This window comes from Macaca nemestrina, chromosome 4, assembly GCF_043159975.1.
Source record: "Macaca nemestrina isolate mMacNem1 chromosome 4, mMacNem.hap1, whole genome shotgun sequence".
Classification (NCBI taxonomy): domain Eukaryota; kingdom Metazoa; phylum Chordata; class Mammalia; order Primates; family Cercopithecidae; genus Macaca; species Macaca nemestrina.
In genome coordinates this window covers 105,507,768-105,533,585 of record NC_092128.1, presented here as the reverse complement: position 1 = coordinate 105,533,585, position 25,818 = coordinate 105,507,768, and the positions used below count along the sequence as shown (strand labels likewise).

General features: G+C 35.5%; 1 protein-coding gene and 1 long non-coding RNA gene across 4 annotated transcripts in view; one reads left to right on the top strand and one right to left on the bottom strand.

Annotated features, from left to right (window-relative positions):
- The window catches only part of LOC105475857 (dpy-19 like C-mannosyltransferase 1), a 110,420-nt gene that overhangs the window by 76,022 nt on the left and 8,580 nt on the right, over positions 1-25,818 (top strand). For all 3 annotated transcript variants that reach the window (XM_071095033.1, XM_071095032.1, XM_071095030.1), the window contains 11 exons: positions 5,122-5,208; positions 7,835-7,894; positions 8,423-8,503; positions 13,329-13,430; positions 15,547-15,618; positions 17,538-17,587; positions 20,585-20,609; positions 21,324-21,443; positions 22,900-23,074; positions 23,856-23,955; positions 25,096-25,221. In XM_071095033.1, the coding sequence (XP_070951134.1) occupies positions 5,122-5,208; positions 7,835-7,894; positions 8,423-8,503; positions 13,329-13,430; positions 15,547-15,618; positions 17,538-17,587; positions 20,585-20,609; positions 21,324-21,443; positions 22,900-23,074; positions 23,856-23,955; positions 25,096-25,221 (998 nt within the window). The remainder of the gene's footprint in view (positions 1-5,121; positions 5,209-7,834; positions 7,895-8,422; positions 8,504-13,328; positions 13,431-15,546; positions 15,619-17,537; positions 17,588-20,584; positions 20,610-21,323; positions 21,444-22,899; positions 23,075-23,855; positions 23,956-25,095; positions 25,222-25,818) is intronic.
- On the bottom strand, positions 14,565-23,891 carry LOC139362841 (uncharacterized). The gene is made up of 3 exons (XR_011622283.1): positions 23,814-23,891; positions 20,899-21,096; positions 14,565-14,743 (listed from the first exon to the last, which is right to left on the bottom strand). It is a non-coding gene; the product is annotated as an uncharacterized lncRNA (long non-coding RNA).

Below are 25,818 nucleotides of genomic sequence, written 5' to 3'. Positions count from 1 at the left end.
AACTGATAAACCTACATCACACATCATAATCACCCAAAGTCTGTAGTTTACATTAGGCCTCACTTTTCTATGGGTAGTTGTTGTGTTTTGTTTTGTTTTTGAGACAGGGTCTTGCTCTGTTGCCCAGGCTGGAGTTCAGTGGTGCAAATATGTCTCACCACAGCCTTGACCTCCTGGGCTCAAGGGATCCTTCTGCCTTGGCCTCCCAAAGTGCTAGGATTGCAGATGTGAGCCACCACAGTCAGCCTGGGTTTTGACAAATGTATAATGACATCTGTCAACCATATAGTATCTTGTAGAACAGTTTCACAGCCATAAAGTTCCTCTGTGCTCCACCTGTTCATCCCTCCTTCCCCCTAACCTATGGCAACCCCTGATCTTTTTACTGTCTCCATAGTTTTGCCTTCTGTATAGTGTCATGTGTTTGAAACCATACAGTATGTAGCCTTTTCATATTGGCTTCTTTCACTTAGTAAAAAGCAAATAAGTTTCCTCCAAGTCTTTTCGTGGCATGATAGCTCATTTCGATCTTGATTATTATTAACATTATATGGATGTACCACTGTTTATTTTTTCACCTATTGAAGGACATGTTGGTTAACTCCAAGTTTGGGCAATTATGAATAAAGCTGCTGTTAAACATCTGTGTGCAGGTTTTTACATGAATGTTTTAGTTTATTTGAGTAAATACTGAGGAAAGTGATATTTGGATGGTATGGTGAGAGTATGCTTAGTTTTTAGGAAATTGCCAAACTGTCTTCCAAAGTGGCCAAACCATTTTGCATTACCACCAGCAATAAATGAGAGTTCCTGCTGCTCCACATCCTTGTCAGCATTTGGTGGTGTCACAGTGGGTTTTGGCCATTTTAATAGATGTGTAATGGTATCTCATTGTTTTAATTTGGTTGAATGTCTTTTAATACGCTTTTTTGGCCATTCTAATAGGTGTGTAATGGTATCTCATTGTTTTAATCTGGTTGAACATCTTTTAATATGCTTTTTTGGCCATTTTAATAGGTGTGTATTGGTATCTCATTGTTTTAATTTGGTTGAACATCTTTTAATATGCTTTTTTTGGCCATCTGTGTATCTTTTTTGGTGAAGTGTCTATTAAGATCTTTTGCTCATATTTCCTTGGGTTGTTCATTTTCTTATTGTCGAGTTTTAAGAATTCTTTGTACATTTTAGATAACAGTCCCTTATCAGATGTGTCTTTTGCAAATACCTTCTCTCAGTCATTGTCCTGTCTTTCACAGAGCATACGTTTTTTATTTTAATGAAGTTCAGCTTATCAGTCATTTCTTTCATAAATTGTACCTTTGTTGTTTTATGTAATAAGTCATCACCATACCTAAGGTCATCTAGGTTTCCTCCAATGTTATCTTCTAGGAGCTTTATAGTTTTGCAATGTGCATTTAGGTCTATTGTCTGTTTTGCGTTAATTTTCGTGAAGAGTGTAAAGTGTAAGTCTAGATTTATTTTTTGTATGTGGATCTCTAGTTCCAGCATCTTTTGTTGAAAGGACTATTTTTGCTCCACTGTATTGCCTTTACTCCTCATCAAATATCAGTTGACGATATATGTGAGTCTATTTCTGGGCTCTATATTTTGTACCCTTGATCTGTTTGTATCTTCTTTCACCAATACCACACTGTCTTGTTTACAGTCACTTTATAGTAAGTCTTGAAGTGGGGTAGTGTCAGTCCTCTGACTTTGCTCTTCTTCAGTATTGAGTTGGCTCTATACTGGGTTTTTTATGTTTCCATATAAACTTCAGAATCACTTTATTGGTAACTTGCTAGGCTCATTTTTGGGATTGTGTTGAATCTATAGATCAAGTTGGGAAGAACTGACATCTAGACAATATGGAATCTTCCTGTACATGGAATAACGCTTCATGTATTTATAAAGTTCTTTGATTACTTTCCTTGAAGTTGTGTAGTTTTTCTCAGATAGATTTTTTACATAGTTAAATTTGCATCTAAGTGCCTCATTCCAGGAATGCAGGAATGTGTTGATATTAAAAATTCTATTAATATGATTTATCACATTAAGAGTTTAAAAAATCCATAATGTAGTAATTGCCTTTGATACTATAAAGGTATTTGATAAAAGTCAACATCTATTTTTGGTGTTTAAGACCATAATCAAGTGATGGATATTTCATTGAAATTTAAGATACCCACACCTCAAAATAAAAACTAGTATCACATAAAATGATGAAACAATAGAACAATTTTCTATTTCCATTAATGCCAGAAGCATGATAAATATGCCTACTGCCTCTCTTATTACTTAACATTATTGCAGAAATGTCAGCTAATACAATTGACTAACAGATAATTCAAAGGAAAATGTAAAAACATCATTGTTTGTAGTTGATATCATTTTGAATACTTGAGAAATCCAAATAAACTACTACTGGAAACAATGAAATCATATTCATTGATGCATATTTAATATAACTTTTCTATATACAAACAATCAGAAAATATGAAGATTCTTGATACAACAGCAGCAAAAATAATATGCTTTAGAAAAAACTCAAGAAAATATGCAGGATCTATATAAAGAAAACTGTACTTGCTAATGCATGTAAAAGAATATTTAAAGAAATGGAAGGAACATGTATTGCTTTGGGATCTAAAGATTCAATGTTGAACAGATATAACTATAAATAACATACGTTATTGAATAAAGTAATTGTAATAAAAATTTTAGTTTTTGAAGCTTGATAAGCTGATTCTGAAATTCACATGGAAATTAACATATATGGATCAAAAGTAAAACTTCTAGAAGAAAATTATTTTATTTTTAGTGCCTTTTTAAATGACAGGTAAATCCAAAGACCTAAAGGAAAGGAAAGATAAATTTGCTAACATAAAGATTTAGAAAATAACCATAATACAAAAAAATACCACAAAGGTCAAAAATGAACTGATAAAAATATTTACAATATATTTACTTGATAAGGGGCTAGGTTCTTATATATATATATACTTTAAGTGCTGGGATACATGTGCAGCAAGTGGAGGTTTGTTACATAGGTATACACGTGCCATGGTGGTTTGCTGCACCTATCAATCCTTCATCTACATTAGGTGTTTCTCCTAATGCTATCCCTCCCCTAGGCAACCCCCACCCAACAGGCCCCGGTGTGTGATGTTCCCCTCCCTGTGTCCATGTGTTCTCATTGTTCAACTAACACTTATGAGTGAGAACATGCGGTGTTTGGTGTCCTGTTCCTGTGTTAGTTTGCTGACAATGATGGTTTCCAGCTTCATCTATGTCCCTGCAAAGGACATGAACTCATCATTTTTTTATAGCTGCATAGTATTCTATGGTGTATATATACCACATTTTCTTTATCCAGTCTATCATTGGTGGGCATTTGGGTTGGTTCCAAGTCTTTGCTGTTGTAAACAGTGCTGCAATAAACATATGTGTGCATGTGTCTTTATAGTAGAATGATTTATAATCCTTTGGGTATATACCCAGTAATGGAATTGCTGGGTCAAATGGTATTTCTGGTTCTAGATCCTTGAGGAATTGTCACACTATCTTCTGCAATAGTTGAACTAATTTGCACTCCCACCAGCAGTGTAAAAGCATTCCTATTTCTCCACATCATCGCCAGCATCTGTTGTTTCCTGACTTTTTAATGATCACCATTCTAACTGGCATGAGATGGTATCTCATTGTGGTTTTGATTTGCATTTCTCTGATGACCACTTATGATGAGCTTTTTTTTCATATGTTTGTTTGCTGCATAAATGTCTTCTTTTGAGAAGTGTCTGTTCATATCCTTTGCCAACTTTTTGATGGGATTGTTTATTTTTTTCTTGTAAATTTGTTTAAGTTCCTTGTAGATTCTGGATATTGGGGCTGTGTTCTGTAATATCTGAAGAGAGCTGTTAAGGAAAATAATGAAAGCCCAACAGACAGATGGGCAGTGGGAATAAGCAGTTCACACATACACAGAAAACAATATAACCAGCAAATAGAATAAAAGGTGCTGTGTTTCATCTACTATTAAAAGGATGGAGCCGGGCGTGGTGGCTCACGCCTGTAATCCCAGCACTTTGGGAGGCCGAGGCGGGCGGATCACAAGGTCAGGAGATTGAGACCATCCTGGCTAACATGGTGAAACCCCGTCTCTACTAAAAAATACAAAAAAAAAAAAAACTAGCCGGGCGAGGTGGCGGGCGCCTGTAGTCCCAGCTACTCGGGAGGCTGAGGCAGGAGAATGGCGTGAACCTGGGAGGCGGAGCTTGCAGTGAGCTGAGATCCGGCCACTGCACTCCAGCCTGGACCAGAGAGCGAGACTCCGTCTCAAAAAAAAAAAAAAAAAAAAAAAAAAAAAGGATGGAAAAGTGAAACAATGAAGTAACATTTTTTCCCTACTGGATTGGCAAATATCTAAAAGAATAATACAATGCTGCCAGAATATATATCCATAGGAATTGTCTCCTGCCCAGTTGGTGGGAAGGTGAATTGGCACAATCTTTTCATAGGTCAATTTGTCAATATTTGTATTGAATTTAAAAATGTGTATATCCTTGATCCATCAATTTTCACTTCTAGTAATTTATTTGTAAATGTACTGACATGTACATAAGGTATACACATAAGGATGTCTATCATAGCCGTGTTTGTATTAGGAAGATCCAAACAAAACAAAACAGAAGTGGAAAGCACTGAAGTGTTTAGCAGTATTCAGAGGACTAGTTAAATAAATTAGGATACATCTATAGAATATAATACTTTTTCCAGTTCTTAAGCAGAATGTATTATTAGATTGGCTTGCATGAGCTCTCTGAAACATATTGTGAATAAAAGCAAGAAATAGTATAGCTTATGGGGTAAGTCCATTTGTGGTTTAACAAAATATATAAACTAGAATTTATACATGTTATCTGGAAGGAGGCACAGGAAACTGTTGATGATGGTTATCTCTGGGAGTTTGAAATGTGGGATGGAGAATGCGCTATTTTAATCTTATAGTCCCTTTTGAACAGTTGGAATTCTGTTTATTATGGGCATGTGCAGTTTTCACAATAAAAAACAAAGGTTTTTTGTTTTATGTGCACTACTTATATTTTTTTTCTTGGATTTTTCCAGATTTCTCTTGCACTTTGCTTTGTTTTGATGTTTGGGAACTCAATGTTATTAACTTCTTATTATGCTTCTTCTTTGGTAATTATTTGGGTAAGTATTAACACTTATATGGCTATTTTTGAAACTAGTGGTTTAACAATTTTTTCTTCACTGACTTAGGATTCATGAGGGTTTTCTGTAGGAACCATCTTAGGTGTCTTACTGAATATACTAGATGTGATGGTGTTCAAGTACTCCTAAAACAGGAAAAAAAAAAAAAAAAAAAAAAGGAAAACTTAGTATCATTCCAGAAAGGTTTCTATGCTTTCTTCTCCCTTCCTCCTTTCCATTTTTATCCTACTACTGCTCCACTTTTTGAACCCCTTTCCTCTCATTGCAATCTTTATAACAGCCACCCCTCTGCATTCCACTGTGATCAGAAGATCAAAGCCTTGGTTACTTTGTTTTTTGTTTTTTGGGTTTTTTTGGTTTGTTTTTTGCCCCTTGTCTACTTGTATGGACTGTTCAGATGGTTTAAGTAAGGTGATGATTCAATTTTATTTTGCTAAATCACTACCAAGAACATATTTAGATTATGGAGAGATTATTTTACAGAATTAGAACAAATTGATGGAAGGTCATCTAATTCCTTCTACCACATTTGGCAGGATGACTTTATTTTTTTTTTTGTTTTGTTTTGTTTGTGTGTGTGTGTGTGTGTGTGTGTGTGTGTGTGTGTCTGTGTGTGTGTGTTTTGACAGAGTTTCGCTCTTGTTGCCTACGCTGGAGTGCAATGGCGCAATCTTGGCTCACTCCGCCTCCTGAGTTCAAGCGACTCTCCTGCCTCAGCCTTCCGAGTGGCTGGGATTACAGGCATATGCCACCATGCTCGGCTAATTTCGTATTTTTAGTAGAGACAGGGTTTCTCCATGTTGGTCAGGCTGGTCTCGAACTCCCGACCTCAGTTGATCTGCCCACCTCGGCCTCCCAAAGTGCTGGGATTAGGTGTGAGCCACCGTACCCAGCTGGCAGGTTGACTTTGTAAGTCTAAAAGTCTTCTGAAATTTACAGACTGCCTTATTTTTGGTGGGTTTCCATTAAAATGTTTTGCAAACTTCCTTATGTTTAAAGTGCATGTGCTTTAGTTTCCCAATGACTTTAAAAGGGTATTGCACTGTCGTAATTGGAATATATTCTACTTCCTGAGTAATTAAGTTACTTAGATCATGTGGGGTTTCTTAATTTCTAGAACCCATTACATTTGAAACCTCCATTTTCATTTATTTTACAAATAATATTTATTTAAAAACCCATTTCTTGACCGAGTGCAGTGGTTCATTCCTGTAATCCCAGCACTTTGGGAGGCTGAGGCAGGCGGATCATAAGGTCAGGAGATCGAGACCATCCTGGCTAACAAGGTGAAACCCCATCTCTACTAAAAATACACGAAATTAGCCGGGCATGGTGGCGGGCGCCTGTAGTCCCAGCTACTTGGGAAGCTGAGGCAGGAGAATGGCGTGAATCCAGGAGGCGGAGCTTGCAGTGAGCCGAGATTGCGCCACTGCACTCCAGCCTGGGCGACAGAGCGAGACTGTATCTCAAGAAAAAAAAACACATTTCTCAAAAATATGCCTCTTCCCAGTCTGGGCCACCACCCTTTTCAGGTTGTGCCTTGAGTATACTTAGCTACAGAAATTAGCAATTAGCATGATGCTATATTTTCAACAACAACGAGAAAAACTATAACTTTGGGATTAATAAGTATAGTTCTTTAGTTCTGTGTACTCTGTTTATTATTAGGAAAGGTGACAAAGTACTCAGTTGTATGTTTTACATATGTACTTTGTCATGTACTGCTATCACCCAGGATAAAGTACATGAATCTTGGTACTATGGACAGGGAAACCATTGAATCGAATATTACATATAAATAAAATCTAATTTAAGTACATTTTGTAGGACATTTCAGTTCTATATGTCAGGTATGCTGCTAGATGCACTGAGGTGCATCTTAGGTGTGAATTAAGTATATTTATGTGTATTCCATATATTTTGGTGTATTAAATGATAACAGGGAATACAGCATGTTTGTGCATATTTAACTATAAACACACATTTGCATATATTTATAATTAATCACTTTGAAACCTGAATTGTATCACATTTTGTATTCTTAGGTATTTAGAAACTTCCAAAAAGATTTAATTTGGTTTCAAGTATTTATGTCTGGATCTCTAATCATATTTTTGCTGTGTTTGAAGTAGTTTTAGCTCCCCAAGGGTAATACAGTTTGGGAGCATTACCACCTGAAAAATACTTCAGAGAAGTATTTAGTTGATCCATTAAAATTTCATTTGTTGTTTACCCTAAGAGTCAGTAATTTTTAGCTAAAGGAAAATCTTATCCCTGTATGACTGCTGTCCAAAATTCTGAAAATATTATATATCTCGTGGCTCAGAGATAAATCAGATATGTTAAATCAGTCATAGACATTTACATATGGTGATTCTTTTTTCAACTTTAAAAAGTCATGCACTCACCTAATTGACTTTGGATAATAGGGCTGTACCTTGAAGTCACTGACTATAGAAATGAGCGTGTGGATGGTATGTGGAAAGATGACCATGTGCTACATTTTATATACTTGAGAATCTGCATTATTTAGAAGAATTTTTTGGTACTTGAATTTATGTCTATAAGTATTAACTGTGTATACTATGTTATTTTCTCTACTCAGGGTATTCTGGCAATGAAACCACATTTCCTAAAAATAAATGTATCTGAACTTAGTTTATGGGTAAGAATCAATCTATTTTAATGCTTATGTTTTTTCTTCTCTAAAATATATCATTGGTTTTATGTTTTACTTTTAAGAAAATGATCTATGTAATTCAGGGGATCCAACAGTTTCATAGTGTATTAGGGCTCAATTTTAATGTACCAAATTGCCCTTTTTATGAAACAAGTTAAAGTTAATCCTGGGTATGTAGTTTAAAAATTCCAGTTTTATTTATTACTCATGTTTTATCTGAGAAACAGTGCATGTATGAAAATCTGTTAAAGGGAATTTAACTGCAGTGGTTGTATAAATCTTCTATAAAACATATTAATTTTGATAAGATTGTATGATTATATTTTTATTTTTAGTTATTGCCCCTTGATTTTGAGCAACACGCTTGATTTTATATTGAGATGCATTTTTTAGCATTTTGTCTTGTAGACAGCAATATATATGTCATGTATGATTAAAGCATTTATTTTTTTCTTCCTAGCCTATGTCTATGGAATATGAAGCATCAAAGTTATTTTTGTTTTCTTTTTTTAGGTTATTCAAGGATGTTTTTGGTTATTTGGAACTGTCATACTTAAATACTTGACATCTAAAATTTTTGGTATTGCAGATGACGTAAGTGCATTTTTTGCTTAAACTTGAAAGACTTGAATCGGCTAAGAATAAATTGAGTTATTCAAGTATTACTATTAAAATGAAATTCTAGGATGAAGTCTGTTCACCTATTATTTTATCTATTTAATATAATAGAAAGTAAATGTAATTGTATATAGATTTTCATTCTCCAAAATTAGTTTCTTAAAACAATCTCTTATTGTATTGGTCCTTCTATGTCACTAAAATTTTAAAGCAGGAAAACTCTAGAGATTAAAGATCGAATTTTAAGGTCTATACAGACATTTTTCTCTAGCTTCTTTTTAACTGGTAAAGACACCATCTTCAGAGCCTTAACTGGAGATCGTATTATAGTCTCATTCTTTTTTCTCCCCAGTTTTCAAGTCATTATTTGTAAAAGGCTTTTATAAGCCTTTATAGATAATTTAATCCAAGTTAGTCCTATTTAGAGAAGATTTTTGTTTGTTTTTGGTATTAGGGTTGAAGGGAAGATAAAATGGAGAAGTCTGTCTTAAAAATTTAAGGATTCTCCCTGTCCATAATTGCTTTGCCTATTTTATTTTGTTGTTCTAATCAGCACATCCTAAGTTAGGAGGCTGTCAAAGATTTAATTTTAAAAAGCAGCACAAGAACCAATATGGAAAAAATAAACTACTTTTTTTCCTATAATTTATTTTTATTGGTGATTTTCTTCTTTCTGTACTAGATTAATGTTATGGTTTTGAAACTGGGTTATGTTAAGTCCTAGGACTTCCCAGGACTCTTCCCTGAGAGCTGTGTACTCCCCCATCTCCTAGCCTCTCTTACCCAGGGCAGTTTAACCTTAATCTCTTTCATATAGGTTTTCATAAGAACAAGGGTTGTTTTTGCTTAAAAGATTGAAAGCACATGGACCATTAAATGGGTGGTCTACAATCTGTGGAAAGATTTTTAAAACTTTAAAACTATAGTTGAAAATGTATTCATTCATTCATTCATTCATTCATTCATTCATTCATTTAGTACCTCCTGTGTGCCTGACAATGGAAAGTATCCTGAGATACAAAACTGAGTAAGATATGGTCTAGCAGAAAATTCAGAAAATAGGAACAATTTCTAGCAGTTATAATACAGCGTAATAAAGGCTATGATAAAAAATTAAGTACAGAGTGCTGCAAGAATACACAGGAAGAGCATTAGGGAAGGATCCTGGAAGTCATCTGAGGATGACAGCTGAAAGGTGGGTGAGTCAGCCAGTATGCAGAGCGCAAGCAGGAAGACAAGTGAAATAACCCTAGTCCTGCATTTATGGAATCTCTTTACCTCACTGGGGGAAAATGAACCAGTTAAGGTATTAATTCAGGTTAAAGCAATTATTGTCATTTTCTGTCATAGCCTAAAATTATGCCAGGGCCAAGAAAAAGATGCTGAAAACTATGTTAGTTGCAAATTAGAAATAACTTAGTTGTAACTTTAGTCTTTTTAGAAATATGTAACGTTGATCAAGGGCATTGACTCATAGGTTCTTAACTTTGACATTGGTTAAAGGAAGAGAGTGGCAAGGCTACCCAGCCTTTCATTTCCTACTGAGTTCTCTACTTTTACTGACAGTGCCTCTGAGCGTAGGCTTTTAGGTGTCCGCCCCAAATTGGGTCAGCCTGCTCCAGTAGTGAAGGTTCTTTTTATGACCAGCCACACTCCGTCCTGCCCCCTTCAAAAGAACTGTTGCACTAACAGTATGGGGGAGATGAGGGTGGTACGTAGGTGGATGGGAGCAACCTAGGTAAAAATGCCGCAGGCTCCCACTGTTTTTACCCAGAGTTTCTCAGTTTTTTATGAATGAATGCTTCCCACGTCGTTGCTTCCTTTTGATTAATCTCTAGAACCCGATATGCGTGTTTTTGTTTTTATAATTTTGTCCAATTTTAAAGTTGTTTTGGAGAATGGGAAATACTAGTTTCTTCACTCTGTGGTATTTGGAAGTCGACACATTTTTTGATATACGAGTGTTGATGCAGCTTATATCCTGGGATAAACCTCACCTGCTCAATGTAGTATTTCTTTTCTATATTGCTGGATTTGGTTGGCTAATATTTTTAAGGATATTCGTCTGTTATTCATGAGGAATATTCGTTGTAGTTTTCTTTTCTTGTAATGATTTTGTCTGGTTTTGGCTTCAGGGCAATGTCATCTCCTAAAATTATTTGCAAGTGTTCTGTCTCCTGTTTTCAGAGAGATTTTTGTGTAGAATTGGTATTATCTCTTCCTTAAATGTTTGGTAGAATTTGACAGTGAAGCCCTCACAGCCTGGAGCTTTTTTTTGTGTAGGTTTTTTACTACAAATTCAGTTTCATTAGGAAGCTCTCCAGTTCATCTGGAGTGAACTTTGGTAGTTTATGTCCTTAGAGGAATTTTGCCCATTTTCTATATGTCATCAAATGGATAATGCTTTTTGAGTTTAGTCAGTTAAAATTCTTATTGGAATTTTTGTGTATATGCATATATGGGAAGTGATCTTTTTGTTCTTTGGTTGGCTTCTCCTTATTTGGATTTGGAATTAATATTGGTCTCCCATTAAGAGCTGTTGTGGTTTTTGTTTTTTGTTTTTTTTGTTTGTTTGTTTGTTTTTTCTTTCCTACTTTTTGTCAACTTGGGAAAGTTTTTTTTTTGAAAGTTTAATAATTCATGTATGTTAACCATCTCAGTCTAGGGCTTTTTGGGAGGGAAAATACTTGATTTCTCTTTCAGATATTTGAATGCTTTTTGTTCTATTCAAGTTTTCTATTTATTTTTGTTGGTGTTTTATGGGGTTCCAGAAATGTATCCATTTTACCTAGCTTTTACAATTTATTAGCAAATTGTGTAGCCTATTCTTCTTATTTTAATTATGTTGAGTCCATAGTTATTTCTCCCTTTTTCATTTTGCTTTTTGTTTGCATCTTTTATTTCCTTCATTGGACTTGCTCTAGAGGTCTGTTGTTTTAATATTTTTAAAGTTATACCTTTTTTCAGTCCTCTTTGGTTTTGTTGTGTTTCTCTTTGTCACCAATTCCTGTCCTTATTCTTAGATCTTTTTGTTTCCTCTCTTCTGATGCCCAAGGGAAATGCTTAGCTCTGTTGTTTTCACCTCTCTTATTTTCTGATCAATGCTTTTAAAGCTAAAATTTTCTTCTAAGTGCATAGTACTTCTTTATATATCTTATACATTGGCTATTTGTGATTTTTTTTAAAGTTTTATGATATTTAATTTCTAATCAAAAAAAATTTAAAGCAATTTTTAGTTATTTTCTAGTTTTATTGCATTTATAATCAAATATATGTATATATTTGGAATTTATTGTTGCATGGTATGTGAATATTCAAAAATATTTCACTTGTGTTCAAGGATAATGTGTATTCTCTTTGTGAAGTTTATATTCTCTGTGAGCTAGTTGATTGTATTCACCTTTTATGTTAACTTTTGTCAACTTTTTTATTCAAGGAGGCAGTGTTTAACATTTTCAATGAACACTGTCAACTTTTCTATTTCTTCCTTTAGTTTTTGTCAGTTCTTATTCTGTGTACTTTGCATCTATATTTTTAACTGCAGATATGTTGGCAATATGTATAATCTTGCTTTTTTGTTGGCAATATGTATAATCTTGCTTTTTAATATAATATGTAATATTATATTATAATAATATATTTGTCTCTTTTCATGTATTTTTTGCTTGAATTCAGTTTTGTGAGACATTATAATTGCTAACAGATTTGTTTTAAACTTGCATGGTATATCTTCTTCCATTCTTCTATTTTCAACATAAATACTTCTTTTGGTAACAACATAATATTAGATTTTTTCCCCTTAAGTCCAATTTGAGCATCTGCCCCTTAATTAGTGAATTTATGCTCTTTACATATATGCTAATTTTTATAATACTAGGACTTATTTCTTTTATTTTGTTTGGGATTTGTTTTTTTCTGCTATTTCAGGTGCCGTATATTCTTCCTATTGTTTTCTTAAACTTATCAGCATACATTTCTTCTCCCAAGAAGACACAGTATTTTGAAATGCTTCATCACATACCTGCCACCATCTAGTTCCTACTCTTACCCTGTTCCTTCTGCTTCATGTAGATATCTTATAGAATTTAGTCATGGTTTGTCCTAGATATAATTTCTCCTCTTTTCTTTGGTCATTGCTTTTGTAGACTATAGTGAACTTGAACATTTGGCAAATGTATTCTGTCTTTGTGCCCTAGTTTTCTTGTTTATAAAGTGAAAATAATTCCACCTTCCTCACATGGCTTTTTGTGGGAGGTAATGTGGCAGTGTGAGTGAGAATGCTTGATAACATGTGAATAATTATGTGGGAGGTGATTATCAGTCAAAAAGTACCTTTTATTCCAATGCCTGCCGATTTCTACTTCACTCAAGTACCCTTTTCAATCTCCTTTTCAGAATTAGTATTTCCTTTTCTTTACCCCATAGCCCATTGTGCTTTTATGATTAAGAGATGTCTGTATGTGTTCTCAAGCCCAGAGCTGATGGTAGGCTCCAGCAAGGGAGATACTGTGTAGCCTGTTACACCAGGTTTAGCACAGTAAACTGGGAAAACCCAAAGGAAAAAGCCTTTGGGGTGTTAATGAGTGTGGAAGGTAGGGTGTCGTTGGAGCTATCACTATTCAGCAAAAGAAGGGAACTGTGAAGGTGGAGGGTATAGCATTTCCTTCTTTAACAAAAGCAACCTTGGTATGGGAACAGTGGACTGCGTAATGTAATGAAAACTATTTTCAGATACTATTGAAATTAAAATATATTATTGCAGTGTATGGCTTAATGTAATGGTAACTTTATTTCTTACCAGGCTCATATTGGCAACTTATTAACGTCAAAATTCTTCAGTTATAAGGATTTTGATACTTTATTGTATACCTGTGCAGCGGAGTTTGACTTTATGGAAAAAGAGGTAAGATGTGATTTCTAGTTCTGTTTCCTAAGGTTTTGGTCCATACATTTTTCATAAAGGGTGCTCCTCTTATATCAGACTCTTTATGTGCTGTTATCTCAGTTTGATGGAAAAGGAAAATCTGGCAGCTTAGAGGAAGATTTTTCTATTTACATTAGTGCAGCTCCCTGGAATATATGGCCTTTACTCATTTTGATAATTTAGAAATAACACATTCAGACGAGCAGTGGTTTTCTAGGTGAGTAAACACAGAGGCATTTCAAGTTGCCATTTTTCTGTGATAGCATTAATTTAGTCAAGCTCTCAAACTCTTACATTTCCACTCATTTTGTGGTTATTTAAATAGATATTTGTTTTGAAACATCAAGTCCAGGCTTTTCATTCCAACAGCATTTTTCTTTCTAAAACTGTATTCAGAGATTTAGAAGGAAAGCAGAGAGTAGTTTAGTGGATTGTGAGACAGAAGCCTGCAATTTTGCTTGATGTTCTTGAACAAGCAACTCTCATTCCTCGTGTTATAGTTTACTGGTTTCTAGTAGCATGCCATAAACAGATATTGTGAAGACAAAATGAGATAATACATAGGAAAGTACTTTGATATTTTAAATATATAAATATTTAAATAAATAAAATATTAATTTGCAATACTTTATGAGCTGGTTTAGTTCAACAGACATGTATATATGTGCATTTTTAACACCATCAATGTGGTACTGATTAATTATATTATCTGTGTCACTCCTTCAGAGTGGTGTGTGTGTATATGAAACTGGCCAACAATACTCTATTGACATGTTAGTTTCCCTCATGATCCCACTGTGTCAGCCCAGTGTCCAGAGTTCCAGACCAGTGGATGCCAGGGCACCACACAGGAAACTTTTATCTACCAGCCGTTCGGAGTTGAGTGTGTTCTGCAGAGGTACTCTTTACTCCAGTGGCCTGTCAGTCTTCATTTATTGTGTTCCGGCAAATGGTTTTGACACACAATGACTGACAAAGATATATGAGTTTTAGTGTTAAACCTGCTGAAACAAACAAACGAAGCATATCTTGCAAGACATTGAAATGCATGTTCATAGGGGATCAAGACTCCTTCAAATATTAGAGAATTAGGATGTGGTGGAAGTTCTTTAACGTTATTGAGAACATCATACATACTGCTACAACCTGAGAGTATTAAACATAAGTTATGTGATGAAAGAAATAATTTATTGAGGCATAGCATGACTTCAGCTAATTTGAAGAAAATAGCAAAGCTCTTTCCAGCATGCCATTCCGCATCACTGTATGTGTCTGAATTCATTGGGACTGTGCTGTAGAGACAGAGTAGTGTCAGTTCAGGGAACATATGTTCCAATTATAGTACACCTATACAGTGTATTGTGTGGTACACCCATACAATACCCATAACGTGCTATTTCCTAACGTGATATCATACTGACATGGAAAGATGCTTAAGATATATAATGGAGTAAACAAAATGATATAGTCTTATTAACCCATAATTAACACACATAAAAGTAAAAAAAGTGTAAAAGAGCAAAATTTTAACAGTGGTTTTTTGGGTGGAGAGATAACTGAGAGGTGCACAGGATCACAATGTGTACGGCTTTGTTATTAAACTTATTTCTATTTTTTTCTGCTACTAAAGAAAATGTAAAAGTCTTTTGTTCCCCTCAAACGTCGATCATTATTTTGTTTATGCATGAGAGAGACAGAGTGTGTATGTGCGTGTGTTTCAAGAATAATATTTTTATCCCCCACAAAATATACAGGAAAAGCTTATTCCATTTAAAGGAACTTTACGTACCTTACATGACTATTAAGTTGGTCTCTCTAGTTAGATAAGTAGCATGCAAAAAGTGAACAGTAATCTCTTCAGTCACATGTCACACTTACAGGGGTTTAGGTACCGTATTTTTAGTGTTTCAACTCAGCATTTTGGGGCAGTTCATTTTTGTGGAAATGCACCTTCCTTTTTATGATGGCAGGCAGTGGGTAGATTGGTGAATGTTCATATTTCTCTACTTTCAGAAATTTACCTATTTCATTATTTGAAATGAAATTTTGTTTTGTTAAAATATTTCCTTCAACAAAACATCTCTTTGAATTTCAGACTCCACTGAGATACACAAAGACATTATTGCTTCCGGTTGTTCTTGTAGTGTTTATTGCTATTGTTAGAAAGGTATGTCTATCACTTAAGAGCTCTTTCTTATAATAGAGTATTTTCTTGTTTTTACATAGTATTTGCATATACTTGGCCACATATTAATATGATACAATGTTTTGTATGGGCTTACTATAACATGTTCTATGTTTTCTTAATGATAGTTTTTGATAGACATTTATATATCTTCAAAATATTCTATCTGCTAGCATAAAACAGACATCAGAAAGAGATGGCTCAAGTTTAGATAGTCATGTATTTTGGAAGACATGAACAGAGACCATATTGACCCAGATACAACTTGTGTGTGTAAATTATTACTGGCTTCTACCGTTAATGTAATATTTCCCTAAAATATTTAATATATACCTTTCTAAGTGATTTGTGCAGTGTGCAGTAACTCCTGTGTTTATTATTAATCAGAAAGAAAAAAACAGAGTATTTGCAGTGTGTTGATGAACTAGATAAAATGTTTAGGTCCCCAACTTGGCTTTGATAATAAAATTCTAAGCCCACATATAAATAAGGTCAATGGAAGTGTGATTTTCCCTCTCTTTTTTTCTTTCAAGAATTGTTCAGTCTGTAACCAAATGTGTCTTAAGAGAATGAGTAGAAGTTAATCTGTGATGGAAAAAGAGATGACAGACCTTAAAAGTTTCCTGATCTGTAGCCAGTGATTTCTGTGTTAACACAATTTCGTTTATTTGTAGACTATTCTGTATCATAACAATTGTTCATATTATGTATTTGTACTCTGCTTTGTATGGAACATTTTCACATGAGTATTTAAATTGGTTATTCGACAGCCCTGTCGGTAGACAAATGTTATCCCCATTTTAACATACAGAACTGAAAGATCAAAGATGTTGTCAGGAGCCTCACATCATGTCCACTTAAAATCTAGGGAAGAGTGAGACTCGGGCTCTGCACCTTCCCTGTCATAGGGCTACATCTGGTATTCAGCTGTGTGCTCCAACAGCACTTTTCATCTCTAATCAGTTAATAGTCAGTTCCTGCTGTGTGCTAGGCTTTGTGTGTGCTTTGCACTTTTATACACTTTATATGGATGTGCACCTAGTGTGTACTCAAAAAATACTAAGCGTTGGCCATCCAGAACATATGCAAAAGACAGGATCCTGAGTGGTGAGAGCTGATGAAAACCATTAGCTGGGCTGTTTTGTTTAAAGAAGAAAAGATTCAGATGGAAAGCGGATAATTATTTTGAAATGTGTTAAAAGCCTGCCCCTTGAAAATAAGGTTACACACAATCTGGCTCCTTAGAATCATGGCCAATTCCAGGTGGTAGGACTTTTGACCAGAACTGATCTCGACTGATAAGGAAAGTGTTATAGATTCAAGCAGCAGCTGAGTGGTTCTTCTAAGGGCTGGATTACAACCTGTCAGCAGTGTGGTAGAGAATATTTTACTGGAGATAGGATTTTAGATTAGATGACCTCCCGTTATTGCTAAGTATGAAAGCACAGTGACTGTGTTTTGAATGCTTCTAGCGGTGATTATCAACCTTTGAGCCAACTCTCCAGTTTTCTGTGTGTACTGTTAAGAAGAGGTGTTGCCAACTACGTTGGCATGGTGGAAGCAGCACTGAATGTGAATTTGAAGCCAGAAGATCTGGTTTCAAGACTGCAGTGCTGCTTAGTGGTTGTCTGCCTACAGGGCGATCATTTAATCCATCTGAGCTTGTTGCTCATTTACAAAATGAGGATGATATCATCTACCCAACAGGGCTGTTGAATATTAGCTTTGATCAGGTACTACACAAATATAAGATTATGTTGTTGTGATTATTATTTTCTGAGTTATCTCTTATCTCTATACTTATATTTTCATTAGAAGTTCTACAGTTTAAAAGATACTTTGGTTAAAATATTGTTTTTCCCAACACAGCCTTTCTAAAGTGTTTCAAAATCTGTTTACAGGTTATTAGTGATATGTGGGGTGTCTTAGCTAAACAACAGACACATGTAAGGTAAATATGCTATTAAGAATTTTATTACCTCCTCTGTTCATTTGTTAAATAGATATTTACAGTGTATTAATTTTATACTTACATGTTGTGTACCTAATATTTGATAATACATATTTTTTTGTGGTCCATTCCCTTCTTGGGATTTCTTCTTATTTCCTATCTGTGTAGAACACAGCACATCACTTATTCATCCTTCAGATGTCATCCAGTACAATCTGACAGTAGCCCTGCACATAATCTACACTTGAAGGACACAGTTTTGTACTTCAGTTCAGCAGGGAAAGTAAATTATTATGTGAGTGGTTTTAGGACCAGTGGACTGCCTTTTGGGAAATGAGCAGGGAAATATAAAACTGGATTCGTACTTCTCACTTTTCACAGAAAATAAATTTCAGATGAAGCAGAGAATTAGGTATAGGAAAAAAATAAAACCCCAAAATTAACCAAGAGAGTATGTTTATAATCTGAGAGTTAGAGAGGCCTATAGCATGCTTGATATTTTCCTCCATCACACCCTTTATCTTACTCTTTCCATTTATCACCCTTTGTACTTAAATGTTGATGTGTGACCTGTGTCTCCTGAAGGGAGCGACCATTTTTGTTCAACAGTTTATATACAGTGCCTGCAAGATAGTAAAAAATAGTAGTTGAATGAGTATTTACATATGACTAATGAATGTGAAAAGGTAGTCTTGATCCTATGGTAAAGACATTCAGGTTAAAGTGAAGACCTTTTCACTTCTCATATTTCTAAAAATTAATAGTATATCCAGTGCTTGCAAGAGTGGGAGGTAGTGGATGGGAGGGAAGTTTGGCAGTACACAGTAAAACATGTAGTGGGCCTGCCCTTCAGCCCTGCAGTTCCACCAGTGCAAGTATACCCTCTAGAGATGCTCACAGAAATACAGAGATGATGGGGAGAAATGCCTTTGGTAGTACTGTGTGTAATGTGAGAAATGGAAACATCCAAAATATCTCCTATGATCCAATCATAGAGTGGAATGTTAGGCCATCTTTATGGAAATAGGTCCAGTATACATTATTGAATTTTAAAAATTGCCTGTGTGTGTGTGTGTGTATAGGATGAATATACTTCTGTTTAAAATTTGGAGATTTTTGTGTGTTTGTGCATAGAAGTGATCTGGAAAGATAAATCCTGTAATTATTAAGAGTGTGGGATTGGAGGATGGAGTGAAGGTAGTTTTAACTCTGCTTTTATTTTTTTGTGGGATTTTTGGGGGACAAGGATTGTTCAATGTATGTATCTGTGTGTGTGTGTGTGTGTGTGTGTGTGTATATATATATTTTTTTTTGAGACAGAGCCTCTCTGTGTTGCACCGGCTAGAGGAGTGCAGTGGCACAATCTCGGCTCACCGCAACCTCCGCCTCCCGGGTTCAGGCGATTCATCTGCCTCAACCTCCTGAATAGCTAGGTGACCACCACCACGCCTGGCTAATTTTTGTATTTTTAGTAGAGACGGGATTTCACCATATTGGCCAGGCTGGTCTTGAACTCCTGACCTCGTGACCTGCCTGTTTTAGCTTCCCAAAGTTCTGGGATTATAGGCATGACCCTATATTTTATAATTTGAATATACACACCCTTATATTATTCCCTCACCTCCAAGTCTCTGCCAACATAATGATAAATTATTGCACATACTCCTGAGAGAATCCTTGTTCTCATTTAGAAACAATTTGCTGTAACTATGCCTTTGTTTATACCTGTAACATTTGAGTTGAGGACTAAGGGGGAAAGAAAAGGTTCTGGTTTACAATGCCAAAATTTTTCTTCATTTGAGGTGCAATTATTTTTGAAGAGCTGAGGAAGAAGCTACGAAGTTTCAGCTCTAGTATGCAACTCTGGAAGAGGAAGGTAGAACTTTTCACAGAAACAAAGCTGTCCCTTCAAGAATAATAACTCACCTGTGGAAACAATTATAGGGAACCATTGAGTTTCATGGGGTTTTCAGTTCAAATAGGATCAGAGCTCTTTTTTGGAAGAGGAGTGGCATGCTGACATTTTATTTTGCATAACTACCAAAGCCCGTGTAAAAAGGGGAAGAGTAGGACATAAATCTTAACTATGAAAGACGTGAATGCCAATATTCTCTTTACTCAAAGATCCAGGAAGTAAAGTGGGATAGAGGCAGCATGATGTAGTAAAAAGTATGTTGGTTCTGGCTGCTACTTAGTAGCTCTGTGATTCCCTTTCCTTGGCTGTAAATTGGGGTAATAAATGGTTGTAGGATTAGAGTTAATGGAATGTACTAAGCATATTAACATTGTAAGTACTCAACAAATGGTAACTGATAGTTTTTACTAGGTGTGAAAAAAGAATAAAGAAAGAACTGTTTCATCTCCTTTACTACCCCCTTATGTGTCCTGAGTTTGCTAATATATCAGTCTTTTTGAGGCCAGATTCTCAAATTAGATTATATGCTACCTGGATTAACAGTTTATTGATACACTTGTTCATTCATTAAAAATGTTGAGCTCTAAGTGCCAGGTATTACTCTGGGTCTTGGGAACGTATCAGTGCTTAAGAAAGAGAAGGTGTGTGTTGTCAACTCACACATTCCCGTCTCTGACCAGACTTCTCCCTTGAACTCAGATTTACACATACAATCATTTATTTGTCATCTGTGCTTGGTTGCCTAGTGAAAATCTCGAAGATTTTTTTCATTCCATGCTTTGCTGGGGTATCACCAGTGAGGGAGCTGGGACACCACAGTGTGCCTTTGTTGTCCTAATAAATACCCATCTAATCAAATAGTTAGGATATAATACAACATTGTCCTTCTTCATTAACTTTCTTAAAAGAATATAGCACTAGTTTTGGCATGTGACTTTTAGTTAAAATTTTGATTTGCCTCTATGTGTCCTGAGAGAATGTTATAGAAGTTGTAAAACTCCTATTTACAAGATGAAAATGCAAATATTTGAAGTAAGTGCTTCAATAATGAGTTGATAACAATATATTTTTTTCTGTTCCAGAAAACACCAGTTTGATCATGGAGAGGTAAAGACTTAATATCACTATAATTTTACTATCTTAAAGTTGCATGCATTTGGACTTTCCTTTCTAGTTCCAGTTTCTAACTTGGTTGGCAATTGTCAGCAATCATCCTGAAAATAGCCTGGTATGTGTTTTTATGAGAATGCTACATGCAGATTCACTGATCATTCATTTGTTAAAATTAACTAGGAAACTCATTTGTTCTGCTCTGACAGTTGATTTCTGGAGCCCATTTAGACATACATATGAGATGTCTGTTGCACAATTGGAAATCACTTTCCTCTCTGCTCACCTTGCCTGAGTCCTCAGAGATGTGATTAGTTACTGCTCCCATCTCCTAGTGGTCCAGCCTGGTTTTGAGGGCGGTTCCAAAATGGAGCCCTCAGATCTTGAGGCAGCAGTCATTTCTTTTACCACTGTCTTTTCTTGGTCTGATGGTAGCATCCAGGTAGATTCAAAAATGTGGGCTTTATTAACCACAGGTTTGACTCTGAGAATCACAGAAGCACTTGCCTTAATGACTTTATAATTTTAGCCTTCCACTAAAATGGAACAGTTTGAAAGTGAATTTTAAGAATTGTTTTAGAAATTTCAGAAACCTAAGTATTAGTACTTTTTGTTACTAAGGAGAACATACCCCTTTCTACATATTGCCAGCTTAGTATTCTTAAACTTCACTAACAGTAGGAGTAAAACATTTTTTCTTCTTTCTTTCAGCTGGTTTATCATGCTTTGCAATTGTTAGCATATACAGCCCTTGGTATTTTAATTATGAGACTAAAACTCTTCTTGACACCACACATGTGTGTTATGGCATCACTGATCTGCTCAAGACAGGTAACATGTTATGTTGGAGTATAGCTACTATAATAATTTTAGCCTTTATTATTGAGTGGCCCTAAAATAATGAATTACAAAGTCTTTTAAGTGATTATAGTTAAAGCTGTTCATAGTTTTGTACTTATCTTTCTTAAAGGGTAAGGGCCAAAGCTGATCATTTTCTATCTTTCTAAAGACTTTAAAATAGTTGTTGGTGTACAACAAACATTGATTTAGTACAGACTGAGTTCATGAGTGATTACTGCAGGTGCTGATAGAAAGCAGAGCTTAATTGTACAAATAGTAACCTTTTTTTGTTTTGACATTCATATCACAAAGAATTCTAACAATTTCAAGTTATAAGTGCTTGAAAATTATATGGTCTTTTTTTGTGTCAAACTTAAACTTTTTTTTTTTCATTTGGTACACATTTGTATGTACATTCTTGACTTGTGCTTTTTAAAATTTAGTTTAAGCCTTCCTTGGTGGTTTGCTGCTAATTTTTCCTGGATAACTGCCTCCTTGATCTGTATTCATAGATTTATGCTTCTTCATAGTGTCACCTTTCCTTCAGTCAACCAGCCTACGTACAACAGCAGCCACCTCCCTTAAACATAGCAGATAGTCACTAAGCACCTACCCTGTGCACTCTAGGGATGGAGGATAGAGTAGTGGACAGAAAAGTCAAAAGCCAGTGTTTGTAAGCCCTCAAAAAACTTGAAATCTAGCTCTGTAGACATGCAGAGAAAGATCAAGAGAACAAAGTGTTGTTATGGAGTGTGGACTATTTGAATGTGGAAAAAAGTAGCCAGTCTTGGAGTTCCCGAGCAGAATGTTGATTATGTTAGAAAGGCACTACTTTCCTCCTTTCTGACCCCTTCAGGCTGGCACAGGAGAGGAGGCTGGTTGGAAGCCTTTAATCTTGAGTCTTTATCCTGCAGCATGACAGATGATACAGGTTGGCGCAAAAGTAATTACAGGTTTTGTCAAAATAGCAAAACACGCAATTACTTTTGCAGCAACCTAATAGAAAGTGTCACCCAGGGCAGGTTTTGCAAATGTGGGGTCCCTGCTGGTCACACAGGACCTTGCATTCAGAAGGACCTTGAACTTGGTTGAATGTTTGCTGCTGCTGTTTTGAACGTCTTAATAATTTTTTAACAAGAGACCCCACATTTTTGTTTTGCACTGGACCTTGTAAATTGCATAGGTGGTTGTGGCTTTACTTGAATCTGGGAGTAGAGAAAGCAGGTTGAGAAAAGAGCTTCCTACATTGTGTTCCACTTACATGAGGCTGATGGTAGAATTCTTTTGATCCCAAAGATTATTATTTTGGGGCTTTTTCTTTAGGATAATTAATCCTTTTTTTGGGACTCTAGCAGAGGCCACATTCTTCTCTGGGAAGAAGTTTTGCATAACAGATGCATACTACTTTATACTAACAATTACCAATGTATTCTTAATTTGGTTTCAGCTATTTGGATGGCTCTTTTGCAAAGTACATCCTGGTGCTGTTGTATTTGCTATATTAGCAGCAATGTCAATACAAGGTTCAGCAAATCTGCAAACCCAGTGGAATATTGTAGGGGAGTTCAGCAATTTGCCACAAGAAGAACTTATAGAGTGGATCAAATATAGTACTAAACCAGGTAAAAAAAAAAAAAAAAAAAACTTAATTTTTTAGCTGTTTTTCCCACAATTTTGTATACCACTGCAAACTCTTAAACCCTAGTTACTTCCGCTGATCTTACTCTTTCTAAGCAATGTTGCTTTTAGAATATCTAAAACAAAGGAGATATCAATCCTGTTTAAATAGTTTTCTGGGGAAATGTTATACGTATGTTCTTAGTAATTTATTCTGCCATTTTTTATAGATTTTAATTTTTTCAAAATTTATTCACAGTCATAAATGCCACATTTAAAATAATTTTTACTGTGCTTATTTTCTTAATGAATTTTTAATATTAGTCCTTCACATTCCTTCTTGAAATAAACTCACTCATGGAATGTGATATTTTACTCATGTGTGGAAAGGGAGTCTTTGTTGTCATCTGAGTGTCAAATTTTTGAATGCTAAATCATCATCTAGAATTCTTTGTTACTATAAAGCTTTCCTAGTCCATTTGATACTTCTTTTCTAGATTCAGGAAGGATTTGTAAGATTTTTTTCTTGAAAGAAAGAAAGAAAGAAATCTTTAATAATGAGATGATGAAGCTCTATTTTGCAAGGAGAATAGTTTACCCAGACCTGGCTGCCAACTGCTACTTTGTCAGCCATCTGACCTCATTCTAGTTCTGCCATTGAATCTTGAAGTCATGAACCTGCTGGGCCTCCGCTCTGTTACCTGTGAAATAATTGATTTAAACTTGAAGGAGACCCCTTCTCACCCTTACTGAGTGTCTTCCTGAGACCTTCCTCTTGCTTTCCAGATGCAGTGTTTGCGGGTGCCATGCCCACGATGGCAAGTGTTAAGCTCTCTGCACTTCGGCCCATTGTGAATCATCCACATTATGAAGACGCAGGCTTGAGGTCAGTGCACAGTCTTGCATCATCAAAACAAACCTTCCATGCAAACAGACAGTGAGTGGAGGACGCCAGCAAAGGAATGAGGAATGTTCCAAAAGGATATGATGAACTGAGGCTTATCGCGTCGGGGAGCAGAAGGCTGAAATAAGACTGCTAAGCTCTAAACAAATCCGTTAAGGCTTCACAGGGCAGGAAAGCAACAACTTTGGGGGCCATCTTCTCTACCAGGCAGAAAAAGGAAGTCATACTATAGCACTTTCCCACAGGTTAACAGGGCTCTAAAATGTCCAAGTTCTTTTCATCCTGTAACTCCCTGAAGAGTTTAGCTTAGAGTGTTTATTAAGGTTTTCTCATAGGTGATTTTTCTTGATTTTGGAGAAGTCATTTGAAGGAGTTTATTCTGGTTTTCACCAGTATAGCCTGTTAGAATGATCTTGGGTGTTTTCTGTTTTTTTAGATTTTTTTGAGACTTTAGAAAATAATTTAGAGATGTGTGGTCTAAATTATCTTTTTTTAAATTTAATTTTTCATGCAGTTTCTAAGGCAAGTGAAGCTATTCATTTTCTAAGTGATTAGGTGAATCTTATTAGCATCTTCTTTTGCATAACAATGGCATGTACATTTACAAATAAGCTTTTTCATTAAAAAATCAATCTCATCAAGCTAATTTCCAGACAATTTTTTAAAATAAGTTTAGTTTTTCTTAAATCTAGAAATAAAATGAAGAACCATTTAATGTGAATTACTGTTGATGCCCAAGTTGGGACTGTTGCAGCTTCAGAGTAGTCCTGTAGTTGTGTTTGCTATAGTTCATCCCTGTTCACACACAGGGTACCTCACTCTTACATGTGATGGAGCAGTGAAGAATTTAAGACAAATCAATAGGTGAACAAACACAAAGATGACCAAGTTTGGAAATGTAGGGTTGCGTTAAAGGTGACCCTCATCTCCCACGACTTGGCCTCCTTCTGCCTTCTGCTTTTGACCTCACTGATGCCATTAGCAGGAACTTCCATGGGGAATTTCCTCCTGACTGGATTCCTCTTCCTCGTCGTCTAGTCTAATTCAGTGCTTTCTTCCAAATGTGTTGATTATAATCGTTTTAATCTTGAAAATTTTGTGCCCAATTATTTTTCTTTAAAGAGCCAGAACGAAAATAGTATACTCAATGTATAGTCGGAAAGCAGCTGAAGAAGTGAAGCGAGAACTGATAAAGTTAAAAGTGAACTATTACATTCTAGAAGAGTCATGGTGTGTAAGAAGATCCAAGTGAGTATCAACACAGTTAACATTTTATAATCAGAAGACACGAAGGTTAATTCAAGCACATGGCAAATACTTTGCTGGTGACAGGGATGTGTATATAACATAAAGTATATGTGGAAAAACTTTTTTTTTTTTTTTGAACAGGCTCTCACTCTGTCGCCCAGGCTGGAGTGCACTGGCATGATCTGGGCTCACTGCAGCCTCTGCCTAATTTTTGTATTTTTAGTGGAGATGGGGTTTTGCCATGTTGGCCAGGCTGGTCTCAAACTCCTGGCCTCAGGTGCTACTCCTGCCTTGGCCTCCCAAAGTGCTGGGACTACAGGCATGAGCCACCACATCTGGCCTGAAAAAACCTTTTAGATAGTGATTTGGAGACTTTGTTTTTCAGTCTTTATAAATATCTTTTTTTAAAATAATGATTTGTATGTGTGCTACCTTAAAGAGATTTTTATTGGCACTAGTTGATAATCTCCCAAATTGTTCATATTTGCTTTTGATGTTTAAAAAAAAAAAATTCTATTTAAAGTTGGATGTATTTTATTTCAAAAGACTTCCAGGGTCTGAAACCAAGTAATAGGGAGTCTCTTTTGGTGAAGTCAG